This window comes from Gorilla gorilla, chromosome 12 (assembly GCF_029281585.2).
Source record: "Gorilla gorilla gorilla isolate KB3781 chromosome 12, NHGRI_mGorGor1-v2.1_pri, whole genome shotgun sequence".
Taxonomy (NCBI): Eukaryota; Metazoa; Chordata; class Mammalia; order Primates; family Hominidae; genus Gorilla; species Gorilla gorilla.
Window position 1 is genome coordinate 85,815,770 of NC_073236.2, and position 25,472 is coordinate 85,841,241.

The 25,472-nt window shown below is 44.2% G+C and overlaps 2 protein-coding genes across 4 annotated transcripts in view; one reads left to right on the forward strand and one right to left on the reverse strand.

Annotated features, from left to right (window-relative positions):
• Window positions 1-23,099, reverse strand: part of ACYP2 (acylphosphatase 2) — a 339,147-nt gene extending 316,048 nt beyond the window's left edge. The window contains exons 1-2 of one of the 2 annotated variants that reach the window (XM_055377895.2): window positions 22,860-23,099; window positions 20,355-20,452 (exon numbers count right to left, since the gene is read on the reverse strand). The gene's annotated coding sequence lies outside the window, so the exon portion shown is untranslated. The remainder of the gene's footprint in view (window positions 1-20,354; window positions 20,453-22,859) is intronic. The other variant, XM_055377896.2, reaches the window with a different exon arrangement.
• Window positions 23,100-23,126: 27 nt separating this feature from the next.
• PSME4 (proteasome activator subunit 4) overlaps window positions 23,127-25,472 on the forward strand; it is a 106,363-nt gene continuing 104,017 nt past the window's right edge. Inside the window, exon 1 of one of the 2 annotated variants that reach the window (XM_019021080.4) lies at window positions 23,127-23,638. In XM_019021080.4, the coding sequence (XP_018876625.2) occupies window positions 23,397-23,638 (242 nt within the window). In that variant the 5' untranslated portion in view covers window positions 23,127-23,396. The remainder of the gene's footprint in view (window positions 23,639-25,472) is intronic. The other variant, XM_031007900.3, reaches the window with a different exon arrangement.

Below are 25,472 nucleotides of genomic sequence, written 5' to 3' on the forward strand. Positions count from 1 at the left end.
TGACCTCGTGATCCACCCGCCTTGGACTCCCAAAGTGCTGGGATTACAGGCGTGAGCCACTACGCCCAGCCGCCTGGCTAATATTTTGTACGATTTTTAGTAGAGACGGGGTTTCACTGTGTTAGCCAGGATGGTCTCAACTTCTTGACCTGGTGATCCACCCTCCTCGGCCTCCCGAAGTGCTGGGATTACAGGCGTGAACCACCGTGCATGGCCCAGTTTCCTATATTATACATCCTCTTTCCCAAATTATTTTCTTCCTTATTTTACAAATTCTCAACTTTCTACTTTTTTCCTCTGAACTTCCACGTCTTTTCCACAACCCTCTACTCTCAACTGAGGGTGTTGCCTACTTCTCTGGGAAAATAGAGACTACCAGAAATAGCTTATCTTTTGATTCCCAAATCTTTTTTTTTTTCATCCTTTTTTTTCTCTCACTCTGTCGCTCAGGCTGGAATGCAGTGGCATGATCTTGGCTTACTGCAACCTCTGCCTCCCAGGTTCAAGCGCTTCTTGTGCCTCAGCCTCCCGAGGAGCTGAGACTACAGATGCCCACCACCACACCTAGCTAATTTTGTATTTTTAGTAGAGATGGGGTTTCGCCACGTTGGCTAGGTTGGTCTGGAACTCCTGACCTCAGGTGATCTGCCCACCAGAGCGCTGGGATTACAGGCTTGAACCACCACTGCCGGCCTGATTCCCAAATCTATGATTCAATCTGCACCTGTACTTTTTTTTTCTTCCTTCCAGTTTCAACAGTGGGAGTGTCCCTCCTTCCATCATTTCACTCCTGCCCTTTGGATCTAATCTTTCCTTCTCCACACCATCATCTCTCTCTAATAACTTCTGATTTCTGACCCCAAAGATGGGCTAGCATCTCTCATCTGAGAAAGCGAAACAAAACAAAAAACCTTTTCTTGTCAACCTCTGTCACCCATGCTGAAGTGCAGTGGTGCCATCTCGGCTCACTGCAACCTCTGCCTCCTGGGTTCAAGCGATTCTCGTGCCTCAGCCTGCCAAGTATCTGGGACTATAAGCATGCGCCACCACACCCGGCTAATTTTTGTATTTTGGGTAGAAACAGGGTTTCACCATGTTGGTCAGGCTGGTCTCAAACTCCTGGATTCAAGTGATCCGTCTGGCTTGACCTCCCAAAGTGCTGGGATTACAGGTGTGAGTGAGCCACCATGGCTGGCCATAAAACCTTTTTTCTGATGCGTATTCTCTTTAAGTTACTTCTCCTTCTTTTGCTTCTTTTGCTTCCCGTCACTGGAAAACTTCTTTTTTTTTTTTTTTTTTTTTGAGATGGAGTTTCACTATGTCGCCTAGGCTGGAGTACAGTGGTGTGGTCTCAGCTCACTGCAACCTCAGCCTCCTGGTTTGAAGTGATTATCCTGCCGCAGCCTCCTGAGTAGCTCGGACTACAGGTGCACACCACCATGCCCAGCTAATTTTTGTATTTTTAGTAGAGACGGGGTTTCACCATGTTGGCCAGGCTGTTCTCAAACTCCTGACCTCAGGTGATCTGCCCACCTTAGCCTCCCAAAGTGCTGGGATTACAGGCGTGAGCCACCGCACCCGACCTCCAAAATATTTCTCATCTCTGAGTACTTCTCACCGTCGGCACTACTTCTACCGTGATACAAGCCATTGTCATCTCTCATTGAATTGCTGAAAACGCCTCCTAATTAGTCACACTACTTTCATTCTTATCCCCTTATAATCTATAGTCCATTCAGAGTCAGGAGAGATCTTTTGAAAGTTTAAATCAATTTATATCATTTTCCTGATTAAAAACTTGTCTATAGGTTTCCATTGCACTTAGAGTAAATTTAAGTGCTTGGTTCACTCACTGGGTTAAAATTAAAAGTAAGTGCTTACCATGACACTGGTGAAAAGAAGGAAGGAAGGAAGGAGAAAGAAGAAAGGAAGGAAGGAGAAAGAAGAAAGGAAGGAAGGAGAAAGAAGGAAGGAAGAAAAAAGAAGGAAGGAAGGAAAGAAAGAAAGGAAGGAAGGAAGAAAGAAAGAAGGAAGAAAGGGAGAGAGGGAGGGAGGGAAGGAGGAAGGAAGGAAGGAAGGGGAAAAAAGGAAGGAAAGAGGGAGGGAAGGAGGGAGGAAGGAAGGAGGGAAAGAGGGGCAAGTGCTCTTACATTGTGAAAAAGCTTGGCTTGATCAAGAAATTGAAAGAAGCTGGGTGTGGTGTCATGTGCCTGTAGTCTTAGCTACTTGGGAGGCTTGGCAGGAGGATTGCTTTAGGCCAAGAGCTCGAGTCTGTAGTACCCTATGAGCGCACTTGTGAATAGCCACTACACTCCATCTTGTACAACATACTTAGCCCTCATCTCTAAATAAAAATAAATAAATATAAAAAACTTAAAAAAAATTGAGAGAAGGTCGGAGTGCCTGGAGCAGGGTGAATGAGGTAAAATCAATATATGAGATGAGATACAGCCAGGCACAGTGGCTCACGCCTGTAACCCCAACACTTTGGGAGACTGAGGCAGGTGGATCACCTGAGGTCGGGAGTTCGACACCAGCCTGACCAACATGGAGAAACCCTGTCTCTACTAAAAATACAAAATTATCCGGGTGTGGTGGTGCATGCCTGTAATCCCAGCTACTCGGGAGGCTGAAGCAGGAGAATCACTTGAACCCAGGAGGCAGAGGTTGCAGTGAGCCAAGATCGCACCACTGCACTCCAACCTGGGCGAAAGAGTGAAATTCCATCTCAAAAAAAAAAAAAGAAAAAAATTTACACACACACCAGCCATTCTATGCCTAGGTATGTATCCAAGAGAAAAGTAGTTATATGTCCATACAATGACTTATACATGAATATTTATTGAAGCTTTATTTGTAATACCCAGAAACTGGGAACAACGAAAATGTCCATTAACAGATGAATGGATAAGCAAACTATGGTATGTTCATAGAATGGAACACTATTCAGCAACATTTGAGAGAAAATTATAAAATCACAACATCTGATGATGACCAGCAGCACACCTTTGAACACTTGACCAGCAGCATCACCTGGAGGCTTGTTAGAAACGCAAATTCTCGACAGGGCACGGTGGCTCACGCCTGTAATCCCAGCACTTTGGGAGTCCCAGGCAGGCGGATCACAAGGTCAGGAGATCTAGACTATCCTGGCTAACACAGTGAAACCCCGTCTCTACTAAAAATATAAAAAATTAGCCGGGCGTGGTGGCGGGCACCTGTAATCCCAGCTACTCAGGAGGCTGAGGCAGGAGAATGGCCTGAACCCAGGAAGCGGAGCTGGCAGTGAGCCTAGATGGCGCCACTGCACTCCAGCCTGGGCAACAGAGAGAGACTCTGCCTTAAAAAAACAAAAACAAAAACAAAAAAACGCAAATTCTTAGGTCATCTGCAGACCTACTGAATCAGAAACTCTGAGAGTAGAAGCTCTCTCAACCACTGCTTTATGCTAATTTGCTGAAAGTGAGGATTCTTTTTCTTTTTTTTTTTTTTTTTTTTTTTTGGTAAGACGGAGTTTTGCTCTTGTCTCCCAGGCTGGAGTGCAATGGTGCCATCTCGGCTCGCTGCAAACTGCACCTCCAGGGTTCAACAGATTCTCTTGCCTCAGCCTCCCAAGTAGCTGGGATTACGCCACCACGCCCAGCTAATTTTTGTATATTTAGTATATTTGGGGTTTCACCATGTTGGCCAGGCTGGTCTCAAATTCCTGACCTCAGGTGATCCACCTGCCTCAGCCTCCCAAGGTGGTGGGATTACAGGCATGAGCCACAGCTCCCAGCTAGGATTCTTGATATATCAACTATCTTGCTTGTTAGAAGTGAACTCTGGCTAAATTAAATAGAAGATGAATTTACTGAAAAGTGTTATATGCCAGGAGTGGTGGCTCATGCCTGTAATCACAACACTTTGAGAGGCCGAGGCGGGTAGGTCACTTGAGGTCAGGAGTTCAAAACCAGCCTGACCAACATGGTGAAACCTTGCCTCTACTAAAAACACAAAAATTAGCCAGGTGTGGTGGTGCATGCCTGTAGACCCAGCTACTCCGGAGGCTGAGGCAGGAGAATTGCTTGAACCCAGGAGGTAGAGGTTGTAGTGAGCCGAGATCACACCATTGCACTCAGCCTGGGCAACAGAGCAAGACTCCATCTCAAAAAAAAAAAAAAAGAAAAGAAAAGAAAAGAAAAGGGTTTATGTAACTCACAGAAGTGATGAGAAATGATGAAAACATTCTCAAACAATTGGCTGGGACCAAGGGAGTAGGAGTGGCAGGAACAGTCTGGTGGAGATGCTGCTGCCACCACCAACATATGACATCTCTAGTATTTGACATAATGGCCACTGTAGGCAGCCACTACTCACAATAAACATAGCCTCAATGCCAAACTGCTAATACTAGAGCTACCACAGATCCAATATCACCTATCATCCCTTCATCTTGGCATTGCTTACTCAAGACACAAAGTACATAGTGGCTAAATCTGGGTCACAAGGCTGTCAGGGGAGTTAGTAGAGGGTGAATCTCATCCCTTAGGCTTCTAAAGTTAGAGGTCAGAGCCTACTTCCCACCAAGACCTAGATAATGGGAGATGTCCCGAATCTAGCAAGTGGGTTCAGATGCTGGGCAGCCAAAAGCAATTACAGATGTCCATTATGATAAGTAACCTAAATACACACATTAGGTGCATTTTAGCAGGACTATGCCCTAAAAGAACTGGGCAAATATATTCTTTGTTTTACTAATATCTGACTCAAGATTTGTCAGGCGGGGCATGGTGGCTCATGCCTATAATCCTAGCACTTTGGAAGGCCGAGGCAGGAAGATTGCTTGAGCCTGGGAATCCTTGTCTATGGAAAAAAAAAAAAAAAAAGAATTGTCTACCAATCTGACTTTTTGCTATTGAAAGATATGTCTTCTTATTTAAGTATTGGCTCATAGTAGATCACAATAGTCGATGGTGCCAGCAGGCACATGCTGGCCTGATAGCCTTTCCACTGCATGTTAGAGTAACGATGAGAAGAAATGACTGGGTTTGGAATATTCCTACTGGGACCGGACTCTTGGTGGCCTTCAGATGGTGTTATTTAAAACTGAATTATAGGCCGGGCGTGGTGGCTCATGCCTGTAATCCCAGCACTTTCGGAGGCCGAGGCAGCAGTTCACCTGAGGTCAGGAGTTCAAGACCAGCCTGGCCAACATGGCAAAAACCTGTCTCTACTAAAAATGCAATAAAAATAGTTGGGCATGGTAGTGCGCACCTGTAATCCCAGCTGCTAAGGAGCCTAAGGCAGGGAAAATCGCATGAACTCGGGAGGCAGACGTTGCAGTGACCCAAGATCGTGCCACTGCACTCCAGCCCAGGTGACAGAGTGAGACTCTGTCTCAAAAAAACAAAACAAAACAAAACAAAAACTGAATTATGGGCCAGGCATGGTGGCTTACACCTGTAATCCCAGCACCATGGGAGGCTGAGACAGGCAGATTGCTTGAGCCCAGGAGCTCAATGCCAGCCTGGGCAACATGGCAAAACCCTGTCTCTACAAAATACACACACACATATATATATATATATATATATATATATATATATATATATATATATATATATATATATACATATACATATATATAGCCAGGCATGGTGGCACATGCCTATGGTCCCAGCTTCTCGGGAGGCTGAGGCAAGAGGATCACTTGAACCTGGGAGGTGGAGGTTGCAATAAGCTGAGATCATGCCACTGCACTCCAGCCTGGGTGACAGAGGAAGATCCTGTCTAAAAATAATAATAAATAAAAAATAAAACTGAATTACTTGGGACATTCATAGGCAAAACATAAACCTTGACCTAAATGTCATGCCACATATAAAAACTAACTAATGATGAATCATGGACTTAAATGTAAAACATAAAACTATAAAACTTTTAGAAAAAGAACTTTGGAATCTAGGACTAGGCAAAGTGTTTTTGATTATTATTATTATTATTCTTTTAATATGACATGAAGTCTTGCTATGTTGCACAGGCTGGTCTTGAACTCCTGGACTCAAGTAATCCTCCTGCCTCAGCCTCTCGAGTCACTGGGATTAGAGGTGCGCAACACCATGCCCAACCTAGTTCTTAGATCTCACACTAAATAAAAGTTTGACACGTTAAAGGAAAAATTGATAAACTGGACCTCATCAATATTAAAAACTTTTGCTCTGTAAAAGATCCCTTTAAGAGACAAACTACAGAAATAAAATATTTGCAAACCACATATCTGACAAAAGAGTAGTATCTGGACTATATAAAGAACTCCCAAAACTCAACAGTTAAAAACTAAGCAATCCAAAAACCAAAAAACAAACAAAAAAACCCACAAGCAATCCAATTAGAAAACATGCAAAAAACATGAGCAGATATTTCACCAAAGAGGATACAAAAATGGTAAATAAGCACATAAAAGCATGTTCCTGTTCAACATCATTACTCATGAGAAGAATGCAAATTAAATCCACAATGAGATCATTGCATGCTTATCAGAAAGGCTAAAATAAAAAGCAGTGACAACATCAGGTATTGGCAGAGAAACCGGATTGCTCTTACAATGCTGATGAGAGTGTAAAATGATACAGCCACTCTAGAAAACTGTTTGACAGTTTTTTCTTTACAAAATGAAACACACAACTACCATTTGACCCAGAAATTGCACCCCTGGGCATTTATCCAAGAGAAACTAAAACTTCTGTTTATACAAAAACCTGTAGATGAACTACTTTGTTCTCTTTGCTAAATGGGAATTAGGAGCCTACACTTTGTAAAGAAGTCTGGAACTGCTTCCTTTTTTTTTTTAACTTTGTATACATACATAAAAGCATAATCCACATCTATAAAAAGGTATGTATCATAAATGTACAGCTCAATGAATTTTAACATACTAACCACCCTCATGTAACCATCTCCCAGATGGAGAAACAGGACATAACCAGAACTCCAGAAGGCCTTTTCATGTCCTCTTCCATTCTGTACCCTACCCTCAGGTGTGACCACTTTGTGAACTTCTCATATCACATATTAGTTTTGCCTGTTATAACACAGAAATGGAATCATACAGAACATGCTCTTGTGTGTCTGATTTTGCTTCAACATTCTGTTTTCAAGATTCATCCATATTGTTGCATGTATTTGTGCATTTTTCATTCTCATTACTGTGTAGTTGTCCTAGTCCATTTGTGTTGTTATAAAGGAATATCAGAGACTGGATAATTTATAAAGAAAAGAGGTTTGGTCGGGTGCGGTGGCTCACACCTATAATCTTAGCACTTCGGGAGGCCAAGGCAGGTGGATCACCTGAGGTCAGGAGTTCAAGACCAGCCTGGCCAAGATGGTGAAATCGGTCTCTCACTAAAAACACAAAAATTACCTGGGCATGTTGGTGCATATCTGTAATCCCAGCTACTCGGGAGGCTGAGGCAGGAGAATCACTTGAACCCAGGAGGCAGAGGTTGCAGTGACCCAAGATCACGCCACTGCACTCCATCCTGGGCAACAGAGTGAAACTTCATCTAAAAAAAAAAAATGGCCGGGTTTGGTGGCTCATGCCTGTAATCCCAGCACTTTGGGAGGCCGAGGATCACTTGAGGTCAGGAGTTCCAGACCAGCCTGGCCAACATGGTGAAATCCCATCTCTACTAAAAATACACAGATTAGCTGAGTGTGGTGCTGTGTGTCTGTAATCCCAGCTACTCAGGAGATTGAGGCAGGAGACTCGCTTGAACCCAGGAAGCAGAAGTTGCAGTGAGCTGAGATCATGCCACTGCACTCCAGCCTGGGCAACAGAGTGAGACTCCATCAAAAAAAAAAAAAAAAAAAGAGGTTTACTTGGCTCAAGTTTCTGCAGGCTGTACAGGAAGCATAGTGCTGGAATCTGCTTCCGGTGAGAGCTTCAGGCTGTTTCCACTCATGGTGGAAGGGGAAGAAGAGACAGCATATGCAGAGAGCACATGGTGAGAGAGGAGGCAACAGAAAGAGGGAAGGTGCCAGGCTATTTTATTTTATTTATTTATTTTTATTATTATTATTATTTTTGAGATGGAGTCTCACTCTGTTGCTCAGACTGGAGTGCAGTGGCATGATCTCGTCTCACAGCAATGTCTGCCTCCAGGATTCTCCTGCCTCAGCCTTGCGAGGAGCTGGGATTACAGGTGAATGCCACCAAGCCCAGCTAATTTTTTGTATTTTACTAGAGATGGGGTTTCACCATGCTGGCCAGGCTGGTCTCAAATTCCTGACCTCAAGTACTCCTCCCACCTTGGCTTCCTGAAGTGCTGGGATTACAGGCATGAGCCACTGAGCACTGGTCAACCAGGCTATTTTAAACAGCTCGCTTTCAGGTGAGATCTCATGGGAACAAATAGAGCCTGAACTCACTCATCATTATGGGAAGATCATCAAGCCATTCATGAGGGATCCTCCCCCATGACCCAAACACCTTCCATCAGGCCCCAACTCCAACATTGAGGATTAAATTGCAACATGAGGTTTGGAGGGTCAAATATCCCAACTAAAGCAGTGGTATTTCATTGTGCAAACATAAACACAGTTTATCGATTATACTGTTGATATGTTGATAGGTATTTGGATAGTTCTGTATTTTAGACTCTTTGGGGTAGTGCTGCTATGAACAAATGTTCAGGTATCTTTTGGAGAACACATATGTATATACGTACACACATTTCTGTTGGGTATTTTCCAGATAGCCATCAGCCTGGGTCCTGGAGTGAGAACATGAAGCAGGATCCCCTTTTGACCTGAGATGGAATATAGTATGAAAAAATGCTAAATCCTGGCCAGGCGCAGCGGCTCACACCTGTAATCCCAGCACTTTGGGAGGCTGAGGCAGGCGGATCACAAGGTCAGAAGATCGAGACCATCCTGCCTAAATGTGAAACCCTGTCTCTATTAAAAATACAAAAAATTAACTGGGCGTGGTGGCGGGCACCTGTAGTCCCAGCTACTTGGGAGGCTGAGGCAGGAGAATGGCATGAACCCAGGAGGCGGAGCTTGCAGTGAGCGGAGATTGCGCCACTGTGCTCCAGCCTGGGCAATAGAGCGAGACTCCATCTCAAAAAAAAAAAAAAGAAAAGAAAAAATGCTAAATCCTAAGCCACTGAGATTTTGGGATTGTTTATTAATGCTGTGTAACCTGGACCAATTTATTCATAAAATTAACACCCTTGTTTTGTTCTTGAGTTTAATGTGTTGGCTTCCAAAGTTTCATTGTTAGGTACAGAGCTTGATAAACATTTTATCAGGTTTTAAGAAGTTCACTTTTATTTTCTTATTTGATAAAAATTGTTATCATGGACTAATAAATGCTTTTTCTGCATTCATCCTACATTTGTTAACATGTTGGATTTTGTTTTGTTTTGGTTTGTCTTGCATGAAGGTGGTGAATTTTACTGGTAGATTTTCTGACATTGAACTAGCCCTGTGTACCTGCAATAAAGCCTGCTTGGTCCCAATGTATTTTATATACATACTACATATATTTTATATATATGCTATATATATAATATATAATATAACATATGTATACACACACTTTTCTGGATTCAATTCACTTGAATTTCTTTTTAAGTTTTGCTCTTGTTGCCCAGGCTGGAGTACAGTGGTGCGATCTTGTCTCGCTGCAACCCCCACCCCCCCGGTTCAAGAGATTCTCCTGCCTCCCAATTATCTGGGATTACAGGCATGCACCACCACACCCAGCTAATTTTGTATTTTGAGTAGAGATGGAGTTTCACCATGCTGGCCAGGCTAGTCTCAAACTTCTGACCTCAGGTGATGCACCTGCCTCGGCCTCCCAAAGTGCTGGGATTACAGACATGAGCTGCCTCGCCTGGCCAGAATTTTTGTTGAGTTTCTCCATCTATGTTCAGGTGGGACTGGGCTATAATTTCCTCACCTAGTTTTGGTGTGAAATTTAAATTAGCTCTTGTTCCTAATTGCTAGCTACTAAGGCATTTATTAGCCTTCATCATTTACCTCTAAAGCACCTCACTGTCCACCACTGGTTGCCTCTTCAATGTGCTGGGTACCTTTGTTAAGATGACGATGGTGATGATGATGAAAATGCCCAGAGTCATCTTTCTAAACCACAAGCCTCCTTGTGTCATGCCCCTACCTCAATGCTTACAGGATAAACCCCCAGCATCCAGCACCTTAGGAGGGCATCCATGACTGTTTGTAATCTGGCCTCAGTTTACCTTCTTGTCTCTTTTCTTGCCATGATATACATTTTCTGTGTTCCTATCACATTGTACTCATTGTTTCCTGGCCTAACTGGGCCCATTGAAAACTCTTGGTCTTTCTACAAACCGATGCCTCTACTGGGGATATGCTTATTAACTTGCTTGCAAGACTTGATGAGCCAGATGTCACCCCTTCAACTTCCTCCAAGTATTTGGTTACTACCCATAGCACTGTATTGACATATCTGAAGCAGCTTTTCGGAAAAAATCCAAAATTCTTAACCCAATTTACAAGGTACTACATGATCTAACTCTGCTTCAGCCGTATATACTATTCTTAATCTTGCTCCCTAAGCATATGGGTGTTTTTTAAATTTCTCATACAAGCCAAATTCTTCCTCTACCTCAAGCTTCCATTCATACTGTTTTCTTTTCTTTTTTGTGACAGGGTCTTGCTCTGTTGCCTAGGCTGGAGTGCAGTGGTGCAGTCACATCTCGCTGCAGCCTCAATCTCCTGGGTTCAAGTGATTCTTCCACCTCAGCCTCCCAAGTAGCTCGGACTACAGGCACATGCCACCACACCCAGCTAATTTTTGTATTTTTTGTAGAGATGGGGTTTCGTCATGTTGTCCAGGTTGGTCTTGAACTCCTGGGCTCAAGTGATCCTCCTACCTTGGTCTACCAAAGTGCTGGGATTACAGACGTGAGCCACACTGTGCCTGGCCTATTTTCTTAGCTGAATCATTTCTAATCATCCTTCTCCACAAGTCTTCATTCATCAAATGTTGCTTCCTCAAAGAATTTGGTCTAGGCCTCGCATCCTAGTCCAGGTACCCCTGTTCTACATAACCAGAACAACATTTATCCTATTAAAGCATCTAATAAAATTATAACTAAGTACCTGTGAAGTGAGTTGTTTACTGTCTGGCTGCCCCTCTCTAACCAGTGAGCTCCATGATAACAGGAACCATGCAGAAATGGATCTTTAGGAAAAGGAATATTTCATGCTAACTTATAGGTTGTTCATATTTCCAGCATATAAATCCCTGGTTCTCCCTGAACCTATTTATATCACACACACACACACACACACACACACAGTCTTGTGTGAAGGATTTGTTGTATGGAAGTTGTGAAAATCAAGGAAAATAGCCAGGCTTAACATTTGAGTCGAAGCAGTGCCAAACTGGGACAACAGAAGTCTCATGCTAAGACAATCACTCAACAGGGGTAGTTTAGCAAGAGTCAAAGGTTAGAGATGAGAGTGACCATAAAAATATAAGTCCCACCTTTCAAAATTGATAAAACTATTGGATGAGCGATTGAATTCTAGGCAGTGGGTGGAAGGGAGTTTGAATTAGTTTTATCTAGAGATCTTAAGATATAGGTAAACCCCAGCTGACATTTGGTTATAGTTTTGTCTGTTTTCATATCTGTCAGTCTACTAGAAAGTGAACTGCTTGAGGACAGGTACTGTGTCATTCATCTAACGATCTCTGACTTGGCACTCTGGGGACATAAATAAATGTTTACTGAATTAATGAATATATAATACACGCTGGAGAACTAGGGATTTGATATATTATACCTTTTATGTGTCTGTAAATTTCAAAAGGTATTCTGCTTAGTACAAAGAAATAGATTGGAAATAGTAGCATTTCAAATATCAGATGTGATCAAGTGTGAATGTCTTGCTGGCTATTCAAATTACGCATGCAGATAATCCCATTGTCTGCCTGTGAGCAAAGCCTGTTCTATTTATACATATAAAAACTGGGGGGTAGGTGGAAAGAGTGTACGTCCTCTTTGTGCATTAGTTATTATCTCTTCACTGACTCTATTGTGAATTTTTTCAATTACCATTAAAAAATACATCTCTTTACTATATTTGATTATGAGGGAAGCTGTCACCTCCTACATTATTCATAGCTTGACAAAAAGAAACACGAAAAGCTTTGGTGGTGCTGAAAAACTCTTTTAGTATTTAAATATCAAATAAACGTTTTAATAAATTTTTTATCATTAAATAAATACATCACTTAATGACGGAGATATGTTTGAGAAATGTATTGTTAGGCGATTTCATCATTGTACAAACATCAGAGTGTACTTACACAAACCTGGATTACGTGTCCTATTATACACCTGGGCTATATGGTGTAGTCTATTGTTTCTGAGGCAGGAGAATAGGGTCTGATGGCAGGTAACCTAAGGCCGATTCACACTGACTTCCTAGAACTAAATCTAAAGGAAAACTGCAACTTTCCAAAACTAAGTAACAAAAGGACCAGAGGCCACTCCCTTTGCAACCCCCCTCCCCTTTATATGCGTGGCAAATGGAAAATTGAAAGTATCTCTGACTGGTTTCTTTCCGCAACCAGTCAGACTGATTGCGAGCCAAGTCTTCTTTTGCATAGGAGTTTAACTTTGTAACTTCACTTCAGCCTCTGATTGGTTGCTTTCCACAACCAATCAGACTGATTGTGGGCCACTACTTCACTTACATAGGGGGTACACCAAGTGGACAACGGGAAACCAGAAAATTCTGTAATAGGAAAATTATTGAGCCCCTATGCTCAGCCCACTCCCACCCTGTGGAGTGTACTTTCATTTTCAATAAATCTCTGCTTTTGTTGCTTCATTCTTTCCTTGCTTTGTGTGCTTTGTCCAAATCATTGTTCAAATTCCAAAAACCTGGACACCCTCCACTGGTAACACTTCTAGGCTGTGTAACACTTCTAGGCAACAAATCTGTACAGCATGTCCGTACTGAATACTATAGGCAATTGTAACATAATGGTAAGTACTTGTGTATCTAAACATAGAAGAGGTGCAGTAAAAATACAGTATAAAAGATAAAAAATGGTACATCTGTTCCGGTGTGGTGGCTCACACCTGTAATCCAAGCATTTTATGAGGTGGAGGTGGGTGAATGGTATGAGCCCAGGAGTTCGAGACCACGTTGGGCAACATGGCAAAACCCCATTTCTACAAAAAATAGAAAATTAGCAGGACATGGTGGCACACACCTGTAGTCACAGCTACCCGGGAGGCTGAGGTGGGAGGATCACCTGAGCCTAGGGAGGTCAACCCTGCAGTGAGCTGTGATTGCACCATTGCACTCCAACCTGGGCAACAGAGTGAAAGCCTATCTAAAAAGAAAAAAAAAAAGTACACCTATATAGGGCGCTTACCATGAATGGAGTCTGTAGGACTAGAACTTGCTCTAGGTTATGTCAGTGACTGAGTATGTAGTGGGTGAATGTGAAGGCCTAGGATGTCACTATACACCACTGTAGACTTTATAAACACTGTACGCTTAGGCTACACTAAATTTATAAACGGTATTTTCTTTATTTTTTTATTTTTTATAGAGATGAGGTCTCACCACGTTGCCCAGCCTGATCTTGAACTCCTAGCTCAAGCAATCCTCTTGCCTTGGCCTCCCACAGTGCTGGGATTACAGGTGTGAACCACAGCTCCTGGACTCAATATTTTCTTTCTTCAATAATAAATTAAATTTACCTTACTGTAACTTTTTCTTTTTAGAAAAAAAAAAAAATTTTTTTTTTGAGACAGGGTCTCACTCTATCTCCCAGGCTGGAATACAGTGGTGAGATCCTGGCTCACTACAGCTTCCACCTCCCAGGTTTAAGCAGTCCTCCCACTTCAGCCTCCCAGGTAGCTGGGACTACAGGCATACTCCATAACGCCTGGCTAATTTTTAAATTTTTTGTAGAGATGGAGTCTTGCTATGTTGCCAGGGCTGGTCTTGAATTCCTGGGCTCAAGTGATCCTCCTGCCTTGGCTTCACAAACTGCTGGGATTAGAGATGTGAGCCATGGTGCCCAGCTATGAACTTTTAAATTTTAACTTTTTGACTCTTTTGTAATAATACTTAGCTTAAAAAAACAAACACATTCGGCCAGGTGTGGTGGCTCACGCCTATAATCCCAGCACTTTGGGAGGCCAAGGCGGGTGGATCACTTGAGGTCAGAAGCTCCAGACCAGCCTGGCCAACATGGTGAAACCTTGTCTCCACTAAAAATACAAAACAGCCAGGCAGGGTGGCACAAGCCTCTAATCCCAGCTACTAGGGAGGCTGAGGTGGGAGGATCCCTTGAGGTGGAGGTTGCAGGGAGCCAAGATCATGCCACTGCACTCTAGCCTGAGCCACAGAGTGAGGCTCCATCTAAAAACAAAAATAAAAACAAAAAAACACACACACATTGTACTGCTGTACAGAAATATTTTCGTATCCTTTTTTTTTAATTTTTTTTTTTATTTTTGAGACAGAGTCTCACTCTGTCGCCAGGCTGGAGTGCAGTGGCACAATCTCGGCTCACTGCAACCTCCACCTCCCGAGTTCAAGTGATTCTCCTGCCTCAGCCTCCACAGTAGCTGGGACTACAGGTGCATACCCCCATGCCTGGCTAATTTTTTTATTTTTAGTAGAGATGGGATTTCACCATGTTGGCTAGGATGGTCTCAATCTCTTGATCTCTTGATCTGCCCTCCTCGGCCTCCCAAAGTGCTGGGATTACAAGCGTGAGCCACCAGACCCAGCTTGTATCCTTATTTTTTATGTTCTTTTCTATTTTAAAACTTTTATATATTTTTTCTTTTTAAATATTTTTTGTTAAAAATGAAGACACAAACACACACATTAGCCTAGGCCTACACAGGGTCAGGATCATTAATACCACTCTCTTCTACCCCCACATCTTGTTGCACTGGAAGGTCTTCAAGGGCAATAACATGCATGGAGCTTTCATCTTCTATGATAATAATGCCTTCTTCTCGAATCCCTACTGAAGGACCTGCCTGAGGCTGTTTTACAGTTACCTTTTTTTTTTTTTTAATAAGTAGAAGGAGTACAATTTAAAATAACAATACAAGGTATAGTATAGCAAATACATAAACTAGTAACAGTCGTTTATTATTATCAGGTATCATGTGCTGTATGAGTGTATATGCTATACTCTTTTTTTTAAGTTTGAGATGAGGTCTTACTCTGTCATCCAGGCTGGAGTGCAGTGGCACGATCTCAGCTCAGTGCAACCTCTGCCTCCCAGGCTTAGGCCATCCTCCCACCTCAGACTCCTGAGTAGCTGGGACCACAGGAATGTGCCACCATACCTGGCTAATGTTTTTGTATTTTTGGTAGAAGGTTTTGCCATGTTGCAAATATATATTTTTGAATATTTGAGTTTTGTCATGTTGTCCAGGCTGGTCGTGAACTCCTGAGCTCAAGCCACCTGCCCACCTCGGTCTCTCAAAGTGCTGGAATTACAGGTGTGAGCCACTACCCCCAGCCTGTGCTATACTCTTATACAAACTGGAAGTGTAGTAGGTTCGTTCACATCAGCATCACCACAAACATGTGAGTACTGCCTTGTGCAAGGCTACCCATACTCGGTTATAGGAGCTTTTCAGCTCCATTATAATCTTGTGGGACCACTGTCTATGTGGTCCTTACTTGACCAAAACATCATTATGCTGTACATGACTATATAACATGGTGGACAGGTATCATTAATCACCTACATGATTTGATGAGGACTCTAAGAAAGCTCTTAATCATCCACAGTCACTCCATTTTGCTCCCAATAATTTCTATAATATTTTAGAATTAGAAGTTCTTTTTTTTTTTTTTTTTTTTTTTTTTTTTTGAGATGGAGTCTCACTCTGTCACCCAGACTGGAGTGCAGTAGCACGATCTCAGCTCACTGCAATCTCTGCCTCCTGAGTTCAAGCAATTCTCCTGTCTCAGCCTCCCAAATAGTTGGGATTACAGGTGTGTGCCACCATGCCCAGCTCATTTTTGTATTTTTAGTAGAGATGGGGTTTCTTCACGTTGGCCAGGCTGATCTTGAACTCCTGACCTCAAGTGATCCACCTGCCTCAGCCTCCCAAAGTGCTGGGATTACAGGCGTGAGCCACCATGCCCAGCCAGAAGTTTATTTCTTAATGGTTTTCCAGCTCCAGATGTGGCAGCCTCAGCCAGGAATGGTTGTATTAAACATAACAACAGATAACCATAAATGAGCTCACACACAAAAAAAGGAAATCTCCAGATGCCAGAAACAGAGGAAAGGAAAGCCAGAATGTTAAGTATGTGAGGTGACTGAATCAAATTTGAGGCAGCGTTACTGGATCCAGAAACAGCAAGTGACTTGGGTTTTTTTTTTTTTTTTGAGATGGAGTCTTGCTCTGCCACCCAGGCTGGAGTGCAGTGGCACAATCTCAGCTCACTGCAACCTCCCTCTCCCAGGTTCAAGCGATTCTCCTGCCTCAGCCTCCTGAGTAGCTGGGATTACAGGCGCATGCCACCACACCCAGCTAATTTTTTTGTATTTTTAGTAGACATGGGGTTTCACCATGTTGGTCAGGCTGGTCTCAAACTCTTGACCTTGTGATCTGCCCACCTCGGCCTCCCAAAGTGCTGGGATTACAGGTGTGAGCCTGGCAGTGACTTGGGTTTTAATATCTACCCGGGGATAGAAGTTGAAGGCTGAGACCTAAGGGAGTTGGAAGTAAAATACTGCATAAAAACAGAACTCTCCACAGGTTAAATTCCCAGGCCTGGCCGGGCGCGGCGGCTCACGCCTGTAATTCCAGCGCTTTGGGAGGCCGAGGCAGGCGGATCATGAAGTCAGGAGATGGAGACCATCCTGGCTAAATGTGAAACCCCGCCTCTACTAAAAATATAAAAAATTAGCCGGGCGTGATGGCGGGTGCCTGTAGTCCCAGCTACTTGGGAAACTGAGGCAGAAGAATTACTTGAACCCAGAAGGTGGAGGTTGCAGTGAGCCCAGATCATGCCACTGCACACCAGCCTGGGCAACAGAGCAGGACTCCATCTCAAAAAGAAAAGAAAAGAAATATGGATATTAGAATGAGAAGGTAAAACAAATGTCTAATAGGAATTCTACAAGGAGTACAAAGAAATTACAAAAAAATAGTGAAAATTTTGCATAACTGATGAAGATGAATCTTTTGATTCAAGAAATACAAATCCCCCCAAAAATAAACTAAAAGAAGCCCACATCTGGCTACATTTTAGTGAAATGACAGAATGCCTAACAAATGCCTAAAATAATGAGAGAAAAATTCATTCCTTTAGCTATGATTTTCCTTATGAGAAACTGAACTCCACATATACTCTAGTTCAAATGAAGTGAAGTGGATACAATGGCTGGATGAAAATGATTTTTGAAGGAAAAATTCAAAACTTAAAAATCCCACAGGAACTAGAAAAAATTCAACATTTCTCAGATCTAATATTCTTTTTTTCCTCCCAAATCTTCAGACCAGATCTAATATTCTTGTTCCTCTAATAACTGCAATTCAGCAGAAGTCCGGATATTTAATTACATTGCAATGGATCATTCTAATTCAAATACTTCTAAAGATTACGTTTCTGGCCAGGTGTGGTGGCTAACCCCTGGAATCCCAGCACTTTGGGAGGCTGAGGCGGGCAGATTGCTTGAGTCCAGGAGTTCAAGACCTGCCTGGGCGACACACTGAGACTCTGTCTCTACAAGAAATTAAAAATTAGCTGGACATGGTAGCGTGCACCTGTAGTCCCAGCTACTTGGGAGGCCAAAGTGGGAGAATCACTTGAGCCCAGGAGGTGGAGGCTGCAGTGAGCTGTGATTGTGCCATTGTACTCCAGCCTGTAAGACAGAGTGAAACCCTGCCTAAAAAAGAAAAAAAAGATTATGTTTCTGGCAACAGAGATTCATTCACTTGCCAATATATCTCTAGCCCCAAGTATATCATATATACAGAGAAAACTAAGATGGGCAAGATGTGACACTAACAACCTGTCATTTTTTGTTCACTGCTAATAAGTGATTAATTAGTGTTCCAATAAGCACATCAAAGACATAAATATTTGATTGAAAATTGTCTCTGCTAATCCCTCCAGCTTGAGAAGGAACCTCTCCCTTTAGAATATTTTCTTTGAAGGGCCACTGCATTTTCTGGGTCTTGCAAGAAGAGTGATTATAGTCTGTTTCCTTGAGGGTCTGATAAGAAGTCAGTGTCTCCCTCCAGGTCTGGTTAAAAGGATAACGTCCTGTTTTTTTTGTTTGTTTGTTTGAGAGTCTCGCTCTGTCAACCAGGCTGGAGTGTAGTGGCGCGATCTTGGCTCACTGCAACCTCTGCCTCCCGGGTTTAAGCGATTCTCCTGCCTCAGCCTCCCAAGTAGCCGGGACTACCGGTGCATGCCACCACACCCAGCTAATTTTTTGTATTTTTAGTAGAGACGGGGTTTCAGTGTGGTAGCCAGGATGCTCTTGATCTCCTGACCTCGTGATCCGCCTGCCTTGTCCCTCCAAAGTGCTGGGATTGCAGGCGTGAGCCACCCAGCCCAGCCTCAAAAGGATAACATGCTGTTATCCTTTGGCAGTGTCTCCTGACCTTCAAGAGATAACAAATTGGACTGAGAAGAGAAAATCCACCCAGACTTTGGGTTACTGTCTCCACTAAGGAGCAGACCAGCTCCCCGAAAGAAAGGTCTTCTAACTTTCTCACTGGGAAGCATTTCAATAGTGTTCTCCATGAAACTTTATTTAAAATAACAGGAAGAGACCTTATTTTGCTTGCTCCCGTAATTTCTTCAACTTTTCCAGTTCAGATGTTTGTTTCTAGGGAGCTCAATGTCATCTGCAACTGCTTCTTTGAATTTTTTTTTTTTTTTTTTTTTTTGAGACAGAGTCTCGCTCTGTCGCCAGGTTGGAATGCAGTGGTGTGATCTCAGCTCACTGCAACCTCTGCCTCCCGGGTTCAAGCAATTCTTCTGCCTCAGCCTCCTGAGTTGCTGGGACTACAGGCGCACGCCACCATGCCAGGCTAATTTTTGTATTTTTAGTAGAGACGGAGTGTCACCATATTGGCCAGGCTGGTCTCTTCGAAATCTTAAATCCAAACATTTCTATTCTTCTAGATCCCTTGCTCAGGCGAATCCTTTCATCTTTCCTTTATAGCTCATCAGCATGTAAGTGTCTTGACATCTCTGTACTCCTTCCCTATTAGCTCTCTACTCTCTTCACTTACACGTCAACCAAACTTAGACTTTAACCACTCTCTTTCAAATATTCTCAACTCAATTATCTCTAGAGAATTCAGTGAGATAATGTAGGTAAAGCACTGACAGACAGAAATGCTCAATGAATGATAGCTAACACTACCATCACTACTGGCAACATAAAAAACATTATCTTGATCTTTTGTCATTCTATTATACTAGTATGTCACTAGTATATACTGTATGTCACACAGTCCTGGGCCACTAAACAGTATTAGGGAAAAAATCATTAAATTGTGCAGATAGATAATAGTAAATTCAAGCTTCCAGCCTTACCTGCCAAACAATTCTAACTTTTTAAATCAATTTTCTGAATTTTGAGACTACTCTAAGGCTTCTCCAATTTCCTCAAATCTACCTACCACTTCCCTATAATTCTCATTCTCTTGTTTCATAGGAAAAAATAGAAACTATAGAAAGAACTTCTCCAACTTCCAGTACCAAACATTCCTGCATCTGCACCTATGCTTCCTTCCCTGCTTTCCTCCTCTGACAATGGAAGCACAGTTTGATTTGCTTCTAAAGGTCAGTGACTCCACATTCTCTTCCACTCTTTGTCATCCTCACCCAATATCTTTAACTTCTCTCTCCACTGGCTCCTTTTCATCCATATTTAAATATATCTAAATATGGCTGGGCTCAGTGGCTCAAGCCTGTAATCCCAACACTTTGGGAGTCCAAGGCGGGCGGATCACGAGGTCAGGAGTTCGAGACCAGCCTGGCCAATATGGTGAAAGCCTGTCTCTACTAAAAATACTGAAAAAAAAAAAATTAGCTGGATGTGGTGGTGCGCACCTGTGGTCCCAGCTACTCGAGGGGCTGAGGCAGAAGAATCACTTGAACCCCAGAGGCGGAGATTTCAGTGAGCCGAGATCGATCCATTGCACTCCAGGCTGGGCTACAGAGCGAGACTCAAAAAAAAAAAAAAAAAAAAAAATATATATACACACACACACACACACACACACACACACACACACACACATATATATCCCACATTCAAAAATCCCTCCTTTTATTCCAAGTACCTCCTCATTGTCTCGCGTGTCCATGGGAAGAGACCACCAAACAGGCTTTGTGTGAGCAACATGGCTGTTTATTTCACCTGGGTGCAGGCAGGCTGAGTCTGAAAAAGGAGTCAGCAAAGGGTGTTGGGATTATCATTAGTTCTTATAGGTTTTGGAATAGGTGGTGGAGTTAAGTGCAATGTTTTGGGGGCAGGGGGCGGATCTCACAAAGTACATTCTCAAGGGTGGGGAGAAATACAAAGAACCTTCTTAAGGGTTAGGGAGATTATAAAGAAACTTCCTAAGGGTGGGGGAGATTACAAAGTACATTCATCAGTTAGGTTGGGGCAGAAACAAATCACAATGGTGAAATGTTATCAGTTAAGGCTATTTTCACTTTTTTTGTGGATCTTCAGTTGCTTCAGGCCATCTGGATGTATACATGCAGGTCACTGGGGATATGATGGCTTAGCTTGGGCTCAGAGGCCTGACACTCATCTCTTTCCGGCTCTCTCTACCCCATTATTTTTTAAAAGGTTGTCCATATTTGCTGCCTCTATTTATTCACTTCCCATTCGTCCTTTGTCACCATAATCAGATTTCTATTCTACACTCCAACGAAACTGTTCTTATGCGCTTTATCAATAAACTATCCAATAAACCCTTTCATGTTTCACTTCATTTGACCTGTTAGCTACCTAAGGTAGGATTGTTCGCTTCTCCATGAGACACCCAGTTTCCTAGAACTCCTCCTCTCTCTGCTTTTTGTGAATATTCTTTGTGGCCTACCTTCCTTTTCTCTGTCTGTCCTTAAATGTGGGGCTCCTCAGAGATTTGTGAAGGGCCCTATTTTTTCATACTGTATATTTCCTTCCCTCCTGTCGTCCATCTACACGCTAATCTGCATCTCAGTTTAGATCACTCTCCTGATACATATGTCAACATACCCATCCCATAGGCATTCTGCCTCCCAAGCTGTTTCTGCTGTGTTCTTTATCTCAGTGAAGGACTTCACCTGTCTACCCAGCGTCATCTTGTCTCTTTCCTTTTTAATTTTTCACTTTCAGTCAACTACTAAGCCCAAGCCATTCTGCTGAAATAGCTCTCAATTTCAACTGACATCCAGGCCATGATTATGTCACACCTTAAGGGGTCCTCCAGTTCCCAATCTTGTCAGTTCCAACCCATTTTCCAGACGAAGCCAGAGCGATTCTTTTTCTTTCTTTTTTTTTTTTTTTTGAGACGGAGTCTCGCTCTGCCACCCAGGCTGGAGTGCTGTGGCACGATCTCGGCTCACTGCAAGCTCCGTCTCCCGGATTCACGCCATTCTCCTGCCTCAGCCTCCCGAGTAGCTGGGACTACAGGCGCCCGCCACCATGCCTGGCTAATTTTTTTGTATTTTTAGTAGAGACGGGGTTTCACCATGTTAGCCAGGATGGTCTCCATCTCCTGACCCCGTGATCCACCCGCCTCGGCCTCCCAAAGTGCTGGGATTAGAGGCGTGAGCCACCACGCGCCTAGCCCTTTTATTTTTTGAGACGGAGTTTCGCTCTTGTTGCCCAGGCTGGAGTGCCCTGGCGCGATCTTGGCTCACTGCAACCTCCGCCTTCCGGTTTCAAGCGATTCTCCGGCCTCAGCCTCCCGAGTAGCTGGGATTACAGGCGTCCGCCACCACGCCCGGCTAACTTTTTTGTATTTTTAGTAGAGACGGGGTTTCACCATGTTGGCCAGACTGGTCTCGAACTCCTGACCTCGTGATCCGCCCGCCTTGGCCTCCCAAAGTGCTGGGATTACAGGCGTGAGCCACTGCGCCCGGCCGCCAGAGTGATTCTTAAAAAATGTAAATTATATCATCCCACTGCTATGCTTAAAATCTTTTGGAAGTTTGTCTCTAGGATAAAGCTCTGAATTCCTCAGGATTTCCTTCTCAGTCTCATTTCTCCGTCCCCTCTCTTACGCTATCTTGAACTTTGAATTTTTAGAATACATGCTTGCAGCCTCAGAGCTGTTCTCTCAGCTGAAATACGTGTTTTCCTCCCTCCTTTTTCTAACCAACTTTGCACTCAACCTTTACAGCTTAAATTAAGTATCACTTCTAGGAAAATGACACCCTCTCAAACCCCCTAGTTTCAACTTCTTTGTAGAGTTCCTAAGGATTCCTGTACTTATCTAGCAATTAAGAGCATTATCTTGTAATTCACGTCTTTATCTCTGCTAGACTAAGTCCTTGGGAGGGCGGAAACCAGGTTAAACTTTCTATCTCAATAGCCTAAACTGAGCGCCTTACACACAAAACAGCTGTTGGCAAATAGCATTTGTTCAGCGAGTAACTATTTTCTTCTTTGGAATGATGGCGGCCAGAATACCAGAAAGATAGGGACTTAAAGGGGACAGAAAAATTAAATCTACAAGGAACAAGCGGGATGGAGTAAATAAATCTATAAGGAGCAAGTGAGTACGTAGGCTTTTCCATAAACCCCTCTAACCCAGAAGCCGGGGCTGCTCGGCTAGGGGGACCAGGCCGACCTGGCTGCCGCCTGTCGTGGCGACTGGGGCTCCAGTGGGCTGCCGCCTGGAGTGCGCGACCCCCGGCGAAGCAGGACAATAGCTTGGAATTCGGCCTCGTGTTTCCGGTGAGGCAGCCTCGCGCTGGGCCGGTGAGGCCCGGGGTGGGGGCTCCGAGCCGGGCCCACGGCGAGAAAGGCGCAGCCAGCTGGGCTCCAGCTGCCGCCACCACCGCCTCCCCCGACGCCGTCGCTCCGCCCCGCCCCGCCCCGGAAGTGACTTGAGGCCGGTCCGGAACCTCTGGGCCCGGCGGCTGCAGCGTCACCAGCAGAGCCGGTGCGGGGCGGGCAGAGCGGCCGCTGCCGCCGCCAACGAACTGGGAACCGCGCGGGGCCCAGCAGCACGCCGGCCAGGGAAGGGGGCCTAGCGATCGGTCCGAGGGCAACGGGCCGCCAGCGGCCGCAGGGCGACGAAGACGCGGAGGAGGCGGAGCCCGGAGAGGGGTGGGGGCCGGGGAGGGTCAGGGTGGGAGGGGGTGGGGGGGGTGTCCCTGGGCTCATGGAGCCGGCCGAGCGGGCGGGAGTCGGAGAGCCCCCGGAGCCGGGCGGGCGTCCCGAGCCGGGCCCGCGGGGCTTCGTCCCGCAGAAGGAGATCGTCTACAACAAGCTGCTGCCCTACGCGGAGCGGCTAGACGCCGAGTCCGACTTGCAGCTGGCCCAGATCAAATGCAACCTGGGCCGGGCCGTGCAGCTCCAAGAGCTGTGGCCCGGGGGCCTCTTCTGGACCAGGAAACTCTCCACGTAAGTGTGCCCGGGCCTCCGGGCCGGGGCGGGGGGAAAGGCTCAGTGAGAGGTGTCGGGGATGGTTGCTCTTTGTCCAGAGGGCTGGACCCTTAGCTCTGTCCTCGCTGGAGCTGTCCCCGAGCGGTGATCCCAGGGTCGTGACAGAGCCTGTGAAGCACTCAAGCCGTCCTCCCTGCCACTTTCCTACGGGACTTCCCGGGTCTTTACCATCCCTCTACGTCCTCCGCATCTGCTTCTCCCGAAGTGTTCGGGTTGTTGTCTTCCCACATGGGGGGCCCTGGGGAGCCCAAGGGCCCCGGCCCCGAGGGAGAGAGGTGAGCCTTTCTCAAGGGTCCTCCGTGGACCTTTGCGCATGGGAGAGGCGGGGCAAAGAGAATTTGTCTTTGGGGGAGTTCCTTGACTTGTCTGCCTGCTTCCTCCGGTTCTTCCTTCCCCTACGATCCCCGCCTCTTCGCATCTCCGTTGGCGTCTAGTAACTTTCTGAATGGAGAGAAGCCCATAGGGAAACTTACGGGTTTTGCTTTTTGGGGGCCCTCTCAGACCTGGCGGAGTTGATCGAAAAGGGTCGTTTAAAGTCAGACCTCATTCTTGAGCTTAACGTCTTATGTGGACAGTGTTGTTTAAGATCTTAAGGATTGTGTGTTGCTCCTGTTGTGACATTTCTTTTGGAAAGACATTTAAGATACTGAGGAAAGTAGGGAAGAGCACTGTCAGGATGTCCAGGGCGATATTAGTATCAGGCTTGTGTTAATTTTTTGAGTTACTCAGATTAAGAGATTACCTAAATCAGTTTCAGGAGTTCTGTTTGTAAACTAGCTTCAAACTATAGTGTCACTGAAATTAGAAAAAAAAAAAACGAGTAAAAATACAGTGGGGGAAAAAAGGTTACATTTACTTGCTGGATGGGCATCTTTACTGTGTCCGAAGAGCTTTTTAAGAAAGAATTTTGCTGTATCTTGTTTGGTTAACTGTACATAAAATCTAGTAACATGGTATGTTCACGCATGTGGGTATGGACGGTTGAACACACAAGACATAACTCACTCATTCAGTGTTTACCCAAAGCTGCTGATTGAACTGAGTGATGACTCAGGGTTTTGTAATAGTTTTGTCTATATTCACTGGATGATTCTCATCTGCCAATTATTAAGGGGCCTCTGACAAATTTCTCATTTCCACTTGAGGGGTGGGTGGGACCTTTTTAATTAAAAAGAAGCAAAACTAAAACATGTAGTTTGCCCTCTTCAGAGAGTGATCGTAAAATGTCAAGGTTAACAGCTCTCCCCTTGACTAGAGTATAATGAAGTTTTTCGTGTTAGGATCCTTAGGAGAATGGAGGTGAGGGGCGGCAGAAGCAGGAATGCAACAGGGAGAACCACGTTTAGTCAAAAAAGAATATTTTATAAATAGTTACAATCCAAATGCTTTTTCAAGTGAGACTCCTAGGTTTTTGTGTTACTCAGGCACAGTAAAAATAGTCACTTTGTTACAGTAATTCCCCATTTTAATCACTTGGATTAGACTTGCCAGAGAATACCTACCATTTTTGGGGACGCAAACAGCTTTTTTTAGTGTACATTATATAAATATGCCATGGTGCGAAGGCCTATCTGCTTTGGATTTATAAACCTAGAATCTACCAAGGCATAGTTAAACATTGTTTTCTGAAGTATTTATTGTTAACAAGTTTGGTAAATTAGCACTCCGAGTTTCGTTATTGTTTTGGCTTATTAGATAAAAGTTTGTACCTAGAAAGGGCTAAAAATAACAATGGAGCTAATGTTTGGTGTTTAGGGCTGGATTGCAGATAGCTGATGGCTTAATACCCATG